The following is a 10,850-nucleotide window of genomic DNA, read 5'->3' as shown; positions in this document are numbered from 1 at the left end:
TTCTGAATCTTCAACGCTGATTATGTTCATCCTCTTCAAGATCTCTTTTTGCTTGCGTCGATAATATCTTTTTTCGTCGGGAGCGAATCGACTAAGGTCCATAGACATTACTGCATTTTCTTGATCTAAATGCATTTGTTGTTGATGCATTTGATTAGTCTGTTGATGAAGCTTTTGAAAATTGAGTTGTTCTTCCATTTGATAACTCGGTTGCTGAGTATACTCCCAAATTGTTTGGTATTGGGATTCTTGTTCCATTTTCATTTTTTCCTTCCTTGATCGCGTTTCCTTAAGATACTCCAAAATACTAGCACTTTGTTGATATATCCTACCTTCTTCCATCTTAACCGAAGATGTTCCCTCATCACCTTCTCTAAATATACCTTGCTCACGATCCTTCTTCTGTCTGGCTAGCATTTTGGCTTTTTTGCTCCTATAGGACGTGCATTCTCCTTGTATTTCCAACGAGTTTCTCCATTAGAAAGAACTTCAATACCATCTTCGTGTGATACAAAGTTACGATGATTATTAAACAACTCAGTGTTTTGGCTAACAATGAGTTCATAATTATATCCAGGGACCTTTTCTCTAAACAATTCATAACATGCATCATACTTGAATGGTTGTCCTGATTGTTCCTGAAATTGCTTACGAGCATCTTTTGTCTGAAATTTTATGTAACAAACATTAATTGTATTACTATTATCACCAACTATGTGGAAAAACTTTACAAATAATATAACTTACCAAATCTTCGCGGCTCGCACCGTTTTTGGTTTTCCGAAATATAGCATTAAGAATGGACACGAATTCTTTGACATCTTTTTTTATATACTTCATCTTGGTTTTTAAGGCTGACCAATCTTTTTCATATGGATTGCCGTTGCGTTGGACAAAAATTTGGAGAATACGTTTCCAAAACATAGAGGTTTTTTGGCCCGAACCCACAATTTCATCCATACTCACGTAAATAAATGCAATAGTAAGATCAATCTCTTCTTGTTGAACAAAATTAAGAACCATTTTGAATGAAACTAAAATATAAAAAGTTGAGTAGTATAAGATATATAAAAATCAAATAGGTGTAGTAAGAAGAAGAGAAAGAGGAAATCAATTGATGTAGGAAGAAGAAAAATAAGATATCAATTGATTTGGTGTGGTATGGGTAGAGAATTAGAGTGGTATTTATAGAGGATTTTGAAAAAATGGCCGTTGGGATCCGACGGTGGAGAAGATAGAACCGTTATTAACGATGGATGGTTAGGATCGTGTGTGTGAGAGGTGTAAACGAGTGAAGGTCAAACAAATTTTATTCTAAAATGGCTACTGAGTAGCCGTGTAAAACGCTACGGCTACCGAGTAGCTGTATCAACGGTTATATGGATACTGAGTATCCGTAAAGCGTAAAAAACACGGGTATTCAGTAGCCGTGTGATTTTCCTTCCCTTCAGGCGGGATCAGATGTGATCCTCCATGTAGAGAAGCGAAGGGATATCCCTTATATGTGGGGATTTGGGAGGCCATAGGATTTGGGTTTTTGAGATTTTAAGGGAAATGGAGGGATAGGGAAGGTGACTGCAAAGGCCATAGGATTGTTAGTGCCAAGAGCATAGCATCATCTCCTTCAAGAATGAACAAAGTTTATTGCTAGCCACAGTCATAATGTGGCAAATCTGGAAACATAGATGCATAAAAGTCTTTGAAAACAAAGACACTCATCCAAACAAAATCATTATGTGCATCAAGAATTTTTGCTTGAAGTATAATATCTTATCTCATGACACTAACAATAACTGCAGGGTTAGAGTGTTGAAACCGAAGAAGAAATGGGAAAAAACCCCTGTTCAGTGGAAAAAACTGAACTTTGATGCTGCTTTTGATAAAGAAACTAAAACTTGTGGAATTGGTCTAATTTTAAGAAATTGTGCAGGAAGATGCTTGGAGGCAATGGTGAAAGTGACAAAAGCAAGAGACTCAGAACAAGCTGAAGGTCTAGCTCTGTTAGAAGCTGTAGAATGGATCAAGACTAAAGCTTGGAGCAACATTATCATTGAAGGTGACTGCAAAACTATCATTGAGGTTGTGACTACAAATTTTGGAAATGTTTTATGGCAGGATCATAACCTTCTTTCGGATATTAATAGAATAATTGAATCTCTTAGTAATGTTGAATGTACTTTTATTCCTAGGACTAGTAATGAAGCGGCAGATGGGCTAGCCAAATACGCCAAGAAATATGCTTGTAATCAAGTGTGGTCATAACAACCACCTAGATGCATCCACTCTATTTTAGAGATGGATAACTCTGTGTAATTATTTTTCCTTCAGTAATGAATTTATCTTTAAGATCAACAAAAAAAAAGGAAGGAAGGAAGGGATGCACCCCTCCATAGTGCTAGCTCTCAAAGGCCACCATTCAGTCTAGATTAGGCACGCACAATGAGAGATAGGCAGGTAGGGTAGAAGGTAGTCACCTTGGCTTGACTCGTTTATCTGAAAATGGGTTCAGGCCCTTCAGGGTGAGAAATGTGATTAGGATGAAAGGGTGATCTTTCTTAAATACTTGAATTCAAACAGTCTGCCGCCCAGCAGGATATTCATCTTTGCATGATTCCTAATATCATCGTCAATAATTCTAACTAAATTTTGAGTCTTTATCTTATTAAGTCTGTGTTGATTTGAATTAAACAACTAAATTGTCAAGGACAATGACAAGTTTTAATTTTGCCTATAATCAAACCCCTCGGTGGAAATTGAATTATTGTCCCTTATTTTGATGGGCTTCACAAATATCCTTATCATATAATAAATATATCCCTCTCCATTTATAAACGATTTTGGGTCCATTAATATTTATTTTTCTTTCCATATTAACCCTTCCTCTATTAAATTCACTTCATTTTCAGATCCAAATCTAATTTTTTTTTATTTCTTTCTTCTCTCTTCTTCTTTTTCAACTCACCCACCACCAACATCTCTGCAAATACAGCCACCAGCTCCATTACTGCCACCACCATATCGTCCGCCACCACCATAACCAGCACGACCACCATTTTAGGGTGAGAGAAGATATTTAGATTGAGATTGAGAGCTGGAGAGATAGATCTTCGACCGAAAATCAAACCACACCCACCAACACCATCAACAATCCATCATTGTTTTCCAAATTCAATCATCATCGTCGAAATCGCCGCCTCCAGATTATGATCAAACATATTGAGAATTGTAATTGATTATCTTTTTTTTTAACTTTTTTTTTTGGTTTACAGATCCAGATTCAAATTCCTTCATTTTTTAAATTGGTGATGGGGATTAAAGGGGATTGCAGTGAGTATCTTCTTTCTCTTGTATAATAAAGTTTCTTCTGGTGCCTGGAGAGGGAGTGGTGTAACTATCTTTTTGTTGTTTTTGATGGTGGTGGTGTTAGAGTCATAAAATTGGTTATATAGATAGAGGTGGTTATGGTTGTTGTTGTGGCGGTGGAGATTAGGTGTGTGTTATTTTGGTTGGTATATGGTGGTGATGTTGATTTCTTCACTATGAAAGAAGAAGGGTACACAAGTATCGATGATGGTGGTAGCATTTTTCCATCAACATGGATAAACATCCATTGTTGATCCAATTAAAATGGATAAACTTATACTGTTGATCCAACTGCAATGGATAAACTCTACTGTTGATCCAACTGCGATGGATAAACTTCTACTGTGAAATGGATAAACAAGTTTATCAAGGGTATATCAATTTCAGCTTTATATCACTTACTGTTGATCCATCATCATGGATAAACATCCACTGTTGATCCAACTGAAATGGATAAACATCATTGTTGATCCAACTGAAATGTATCAACTATTGTTGTTGATACAAAAATATCTGAACCATTGGTGGTGGCGGCGGCGGCGACAGCGGTGGACTAGTGGTGGTGGCGGCGACGGACTAGTGGTGGTGGAGGACTGTTGGTGGTGTAATGGTGGTGGTGGAATACTTGGTGGTGGTGGCGGTTGGTAGGTGGTGGTTGTTGAACAGTGGTGGTGGAATGGTAGTTGAATGTTGGTGGTGGTGGTGCTAGTGGTGGTGGTGAAGTGGTGGTGGAAGAAATTTGTTCCATTTTAAAATAAAGAAAAAATATTATATGGGAGAGGGTATTAAGGTAATCTAATATTAAATGGATAAGATTATTAAAAAAGAAGGGATATATTTATTGTTGCATAAGGATATATTTGTACGGAGTTAAAATAGGGACATATAATTAATATATCCAACTACTTGTCCTTGTTAAGTGATATTGAATTTTGGAACAAGCACCAAAAGAAAAAGGAATGCTTTAAGCGTGAAGAAATATTCGCTCCGTCTAGGCGGATCCTTCTCGACACATACATGTTGTGATAAGATTTTGTAGAAAAAAATAAAGACCAAATTCATTTAAATAACATGACCTCCTTTCGCTCGTCAATAACGAAAAAAAAAAGAGGAGTGGATGGGCGTTGCAGATTAATAAATGGTGACCACTAATCAATTGAAAAATACAACAACGAAAAGATTTGATGCCCCCACGAGAAATACGGCAGTGTTTTAGGTCCTTCGAAAGGGATGTAATCAGGTAGCAATTAACTAAAACAAAAAAGATGAAAGTATTTGTTGTGCTAATCAAGTTGGTGAGCTGCTAAACGGGCGGGTCGGAACTGGCTTGTTACGGATTACACGGATTCGGGTTAACGCGGGCCAAAACCTGCTGGTTAATATTCTTTATGGGTGGTCATTTCTTCAACCCGCGTCCGTAACGGGTAAAGCTTGCGGGCTCACGGGTTAGCTGGTTTCTGGTGAATTAACTCGCCAGAAACCGATTTTCACAGTGTTTTCTCTGTTTTCTGATTTATTTCCGGCCACATTCATCCTTCCCTAACATTCATGTAATTCATTCATTCCAATAACACATTCAACTTATTACACACTGCTACAATCTCTGCTTCAATAGCAACAACAACTACGGACGAAGAAAAAGAAGAAAGAAAAGAACAACATCAGTACATCACCACCATTGTCTTCTGCAACACCAGAGCCATATCCTGCCGTTCTCACTGCATTAACTTCATCTGCTCAGGCCATCTGCAATTCATTCACACACAGTCATAAGTTCCTTGCTTCATCAGCACCAACTTCCTCTTGCCTGAACCCATTACTTAAATGTTATAGCTTCTGCAACATAGCCACCTTCAAGAACTCGAACAACATACACCTTGGCCAAGTTGAAATGGCCCCAACACCATCATGGACAATATCTACAGTTCATCAACTCCATCAAACCCTGTCCTAACAGTCCACCAATCTCCTTCGTTGTTGATCTAAAGCTCTCCAAACCGATCTTCTTTTGGTTCCTCACAGACCCATTAATCATCTCCTCCAATAATTCTTTCTCTCCAAAATCGAGCTTCAATTTCTTCTTCCGATTCATAGAATATCAGTTCATTATCCAAGAACCCTAATTTCTCTAATTTCTGCACCAACAAAACCCCCATCAACTGCATCTCTCAGATTCACTATTCTTTAACCTCTCTGTAATTAAATCGACCTCCAATAGAACCCTAAATCATCAATTTCTGCAGCAACAGATCATCTGTTCATCGATTTGATTCTCTCAGCGGCAACAACTTCTTCTCGACCTCCCCTGAGTTTACTATCACCACCAACAGTTTCATTATCACTCGTTTCTGTATTCACATAAACAGCAGAAAATCAAAACCCACTCAATTTCAGATCAACACCCATCTTCGATTCAACAAAAGAAGCTTTGAATTTCTTCTTCTGAATTATTAAATCCTCATCAATTTCAGATCTCAGTTCAAACCTATCAAACCTATCTTCTTCTTCCACTTCAATCGCAGATAATTTGTAGCTTCAATCTCTCTCATTTCGTAAATCTCGACCATTTAATGAAGACGTCTCTCACTTTCTGTGAATCTCTTTGCGGGCGAAGAAGAACGAAAAAAAGAAGAAAGAAACTGAGGGGACACGTTATACCGAGGGGCCATGCGGCGTAATATACCGTGGGAAATAGAACTGCGGGTAACGGGTTGAATCTGCGGGTTTTACGGGACGGACCGGGTTAACCCGTCTCCCTACAAGCCAGCATTTTCCCAATCCTAACCCGGCTTGTTTAGAAACCAGCCAAGCCAGATCCGGATTTTTACGGGCCGGTCCGAGCCAACTTGCGGGTTTTGAGATTGTTTGCCAGCTCTAGCTGTTATTATTGATCAGCCTCTTCGAAAGAATGATTTTTTAGGGACCATGGTTTTTTTGAGGGGACCATGGTTTTATTAGGCCACCTTCCCTATAGTGATAAGGGATGTCCTAAAACGTTGAAATGACTAACCTACCCTTAACCTAATGTAATTTAAAACCAACCTAATAACCACCTATATATATAACCACCACCACCTCCTCCCACCACCACCGCCCACCACCGCCGATTACCACCACCACCACCTCTGATTATCACCACCACTAACCAACGATTACCACCACCACCACCGCCGATTACCACCACCACCACCTCCGATTATCACCACCACCAACCACCGATTACCACCACCTCCTCCCACCACCACCACCACCGCCTATTTAAGAAATGTAACAACATCAATGCAATCACAATTAAGTTCGGTTACATAATAATTTTATCGAGTATAAAAGACGCCGGCCGCAACCTGATTCTGCCATGGGACCACTCCGGAGGTATTTTCCAACAAACCCTTTGCTTTAATTTGATTTTGATTGCTTCAATCGAATAGAAATCATCAAAATAGGGTTTTAATAGAAGTTACAGAGCCATGTTCAGTTAGGTCGATTTTCCAAAAAACCCTAGTTTACTAACCGAACTTCTTGAAAATGAAGAACACGAAGAACAATTCGGTTCTAATGGATTTAAAACTAAGTCACCGAACTCTCTATTCGGTTGTTTCGCAAAAAAAAATAAAATTACAAAGTAACCGAACTCCACCCTTAGAACCGAAAAAAAAAACAAATCCAGTCTAACCGAACTGTGTTGTTGTGGCCACTATGTTGAGTTCCAAAATAACCGAACTTAGCCAATAGAGTTCGGTTTGTTCGCAAAAAATTTTAAAACTACAAAGTAACCGAACTTAGCCAATAGACGCTGGAACTTCACATTTTTTTTGTTTGTTAAGTTCGGTAACTTCACAATTTTATCGCAGAAACCGAACTCAGAGTTCGGTTGGTTAGCTGTTAGGTTCAAGTTTGCGAAAGAACCGAACTTTGTAAACTTATATACTCTTATATTACGTAAAGTTCGATTAGATCAAAAGTGCATGCATGCGAACCAACCGAACTTTGTACACCAAAGTTCGGTTAATTGAGAACCAACCGAACATAACGCTGTAACTCCTAGAAATTATTAGAGAGTTCGGTAACCTGCGTGTTTGGAACAAGTAACCGAACTACACTTTCAGATGAGTTCGGTTACTTGTTCATCTCACGGGACAACCGAACTACAGCTTCAGATGAGTTCGGTTACTTGTTCTTCATATAAAGTAACTGAACTGTTCAAAATCCAGTTCAAATCCGGATCATTTTGAAGATTAACAAATATTCTAGGAGAGGATGGAGATGAAGAATCGGAAGATTTTCATCATTTGAATACTCAAACTTAGTGAATTTGAAAAAAATAATTATTTTTCATGTTTTTCTCCTTCATCTTCTCTAACTCTACTCTCTCAATAATTCTCCTCAACTAATAATAAACTCATCTTTTAATTTAATCTCACTAATTGTTTTTAACTAAATCATTCACTAATCATAACCTAAAATTAATTAAGAGGGTAAATTATATATTAAATAAATAACTAGATATGGGGTGACCTAGAATTACTTTTAATACCTTTATCCAAAATAAAATCATGGTCCCAAAAAAATCGTTCCTTGGAAAACAAGGTTATTGAATCCAAACCCATTTACAACGGACCATGAGAATGGGAACGCGGGCTCCACAACAGATCAAAAAGAACAGCTGTCTGTCGTTTTTGTTTTATTTGTTTGCTTACAGTTCGCTACTTGTCAAATGGGCTAGCAAATGCTGGCGAGACGTATCTAATTTTGATTGGTTCCAAGAAATCCTACCAACCACCACCACTTAATACACACAAACCTAATCCTGAAGTGAACACCAATTCCAACACGTTCATGACTCAGAATCGTCACTGGTTCTTTACCCTAGCTTTGGGATCGACATGGAAAAATAAAAATTCTAGTCAACAATTTTAATTAAAACTCAATATTCAAAGCCATTTATTAATGAGGAAAACAAACACTTGTGTCTTGCCATACAGACAAAACAACGCCAGATCCAACTTAAACTAGATAGACGACACCACACACAAACAAATAACAGAGACCCCAAGAAGGAACGACCCTTCCATAATAGGAAGATCACCCTCCTCACACTGATAAAATCATAAAAGACAATATAGATGTCTGGACTTGACTCGAAACTAACTTTGACTGACTTTGAATATTTTTTAAGACAAACTAGGGCTGCTTCAGCAATTGCAAAACCCTAAACCACAGAAACAGCACAGCTCTCTATTTCCTCCACAGCTTTGATATCTTCCCAGCAGTACATGAATGACTTGATTGGAGCGGAAATAACACGTTCTTTCTCAGCAGCTTTGAAGCAACGGTACACAACAGATGTACCACCAGCTAATTCTTGCTTCACTGAACTCTCGCATGAGTATCCTTCTATGGCATCTTCTTGGCCCCAGGTGTCGATACCACCGTCACAAGTGACAGCAATAGAGAACTCAGATGGACCGAAACATTTCAGAACTCTCTTGATCAATGGTTTGAACTCGACTAGAGAGGTGTCAAATCGCATTGCTTCATAGCTGGCATAACTAAAACCCTCTTCGGGTGTCACATGAATGGTCGATAATCCTGATCCATCAATGGCGTTCATCGAATACCCACAAGGATCGAAATCAAAATCACAGATCTTGGATTCAGGTAAAATTTCATTAATCCCAGACAAATTAGTCATTTCTTTGGCAGTGTAATCAGCAGACTTCTTGAAGAACACGGACGCACATTCTTTGTTCAACCCAGTCATGCACATTTCAAGAGTGACTACTGGGGACTCTTTAGCTTCTTCTTCTTCAACGTCATGAGAAGCTGAATAGATATGCCAGTTACGGTTTGGAACCATTGGATCGCCGAGAACATAAGCGAGTCCACCAGATGGTAAATCACCAAAATACCCATTAAGAACAGCTACTTCTTCTGAAAAGTTACGGTGAGGGGCAGGCTGGGCACCAGGGAAAATGAAACTTCCTCGAGAGTATTTGACTGAAAATACAGATAGACTGAGTGACTCGGCGAGTTGAAGAATCGGTGGAATCGCCAGCAGAAGTTTAGTAGTTCCACAAGTTTTGATGATCATCTTCAGTGGGTAGATAAAAAGACTCGACTCAGACAGAACATACGAGTCAAACTCTGAGTTAGATAGTTGATCGACAATAGTGCACTTAGCAGCATCAAGGATTGTATCAATCTGAGAACGAGTCAAGGCTCGGAGACCGAGTCCTTGTGGATCAACAAAAATTGGTGCTTCAGAGAAAGTTATCTCAAGACGTTTTTCAAATCCTTCGAAACCAATTGGAGATGGTGGGTTAGCGTAGACACCCATTGTGATTGAAATTGAAAGCTTTTAGAAAGATTAAGTAGAGGAAGAAGAAAGACTGTTTCTTGGTGTGATTATTGAAGAAGAAGAAAATAAGAAAGCCAGAGAAATTGATTTGTAAGATTATTTTTTTCAGAATTGAAGATTAAACTGGAAATAGGGAAATCCTACTCTACGTTTGAAAACATATAAGGTCCTATCAGGATGGTTTCCTCACGCACTGCATACAAAATAATACAACAAAAAGATCAGGAAATGGAACTTGTAATAAAACAATCATGAAATCATATTTTCAAGGAGGGATTATGAATCTTACGTTTGAGTATGCAGCAGATCTGAACTTTTCAATTCCTCCGTTTGGTCGAATGTCTTCAATGCAGTATCCGAGGGGTGCTTCGTATTGTAAAGAACTACTACTACTACTAGACTTTTTACCACCTTTCGACTCCATTAAAACATTCACGATCTGCACAAAGATTAACAGCATAAAATAAAATCAGCAAACCTAGATAATCGATTGAGAACCTATGATTTTCGCATTTATCAGCAACGAAAAGGGATATTTCAGTAACCCTAAATCGAAAATAATTTTTTTTTTTAAATCACGATTGAAAATCTGATTATGGGTTTGACCTGATTCAAAAAGATCGAAAGAAAACCCTATAAACTGATTGAAAAGATTATGAGACTTACGATTCAGAAATATATTTTGGAGGAAGTAACTGGTTCAAGGCGGTTTGCCTTCACTTTGATATTTCTTTTGCTTTGATCTTGGAACGTAAACCAGAGTTGGGGAAAATTGAGACGGGTAGAGAGACCAATAATTTATGGAAAAGAGAACTTGGGTTTTTTTTTGTTTTTGTTATGATGGATGGATGAGAACGAAGAGAGTATTTATAGGGGAAAACCAAAGGATTTAGGGATAGGAATTGCGTATACGCGGCTCACACAAATTCTACAACTGGCTATCTTTTAATGGGCGCATGTATTTACATTAATATCCTTCGATATCTTCAAAAAAGGACTTGGAAAAGATTCTCTATTAATTTACTGAACGGTCCGCGACCGCGAGTTATAACCCCAAAGATGTCACTATCATCCACAAAAAACCAATCAAAACAAAACTAACACAAAAACCCCAAAAAAACAAATATAA

At 38.2% G+C, this 10,850-nt stretch overlaps 3 protein-coding genes across 3 annotated transcripts; 1 reads left to right on the top strand and 2 right to left on the bottom strand.

The window, feature by feature from the left end:
- Positions 1-410: 410 nt before the first annotated feature.
- Positions 411-1,023, bottom strand: LOC113294881. Its single transcript, XM_026543254.1, has 2 exons — positions 748-1,023; positions 411-665 (listed from the first exon to the last, which is right to left on the bottom strand). Exons 1-2 carry the CDS (start codon positions 1,021-1,023, stop codon positions 411-413), a joined length of 531 nt encoding a protein of 176 aa, XP_026399039.1.
- Positions 1,024-1,734: 711 nt separating this feature from the next.
- Positions 1,735-2,262, top strand: LOC113294880. The gene has a single exon (XM_026543253.1). It carries the CDS (start codon positions 1,735-1,737, stop codon positions 2,260-2,262), a length of 528 nt encoding a protein of 175 aa, XP_026399038.1.
- A 6,012-nt stretch (positions 2,263-8,274) lies between these two features.
- On the bottom strand, positions 8,275-10,572 carry LOC113297823 (S-adenosylmethionine decarboxylase proenzyme-like). The gene is made up of 4 exons (XM_026546406.1): positions 10,388-10,572; positions 10,011-10,160; positions 9,898-9,914; positions 8,275-9,692 (listed from the first exon to the last, which is right to left on the bottom strand). Exons 2-4 carry the CDS (start codon positions 10,143-10,145, stop codon positions 8,573-8,575), a joined length of 1,272 nt encoding a protein of 423 aa, XP_026402191.1. The 5' UTR covers positions 10,146-10,160; positions 10,388-10,572; the 3' UTR covers positions 8,275-8,572.
- Positions 10,573-10,850: the final 278 nt, after the last annotated feature.

This window comes from Papaver somniferum, chromosome 7 (genome assembly GCF_003573695.1).
Source record: "Papaver somniferum cultivar HN1 chromosome 7, ASM357369v1, whole genome shotgun sequence".
Classification (NCBI taxonomy): domain Eukaryota; kingdom Viridiplantae; phylum Streptophyta; class Magnoliopsida; order Ranunculales; family Papaveraceae; genus Papaver; species Papaver somniferum.
Note: the sequence above shows the minus strand (reverse complement) of the source record. Positions and strands in the feature narration are given on the sequence as shown.

Coding starts and splice junctions, on each gene's coding strand:
- LOC113294881 (XM_026543254.1), bottom strand. CDS start 1,023: ATGGTTCTTAATTTTGTTCAACAAGAAGAGATTGATCTTACTATTGCA. Junction 666..747: donor GTGCGAGCCGCGAAGATTTG/GTAAGTTATATT, acceptor ATAAAATTTCAG/ACAAAAGATGCTCGTAAGCA.
- LOC113294880 (XM_026543253.1), top strand. CDS start 1,735: ATGTGCATCAAGAATTTTTGCTTGAAGTATAATATCTTATCTCATGAC.
- LOC113297823 (XM_026546406.1), bottom strand. CDS start 10,145: ATGGAGTCGAAAGGTGGTAAAAAGTCTAGTAGTAGTAGTAGTTCTTTA.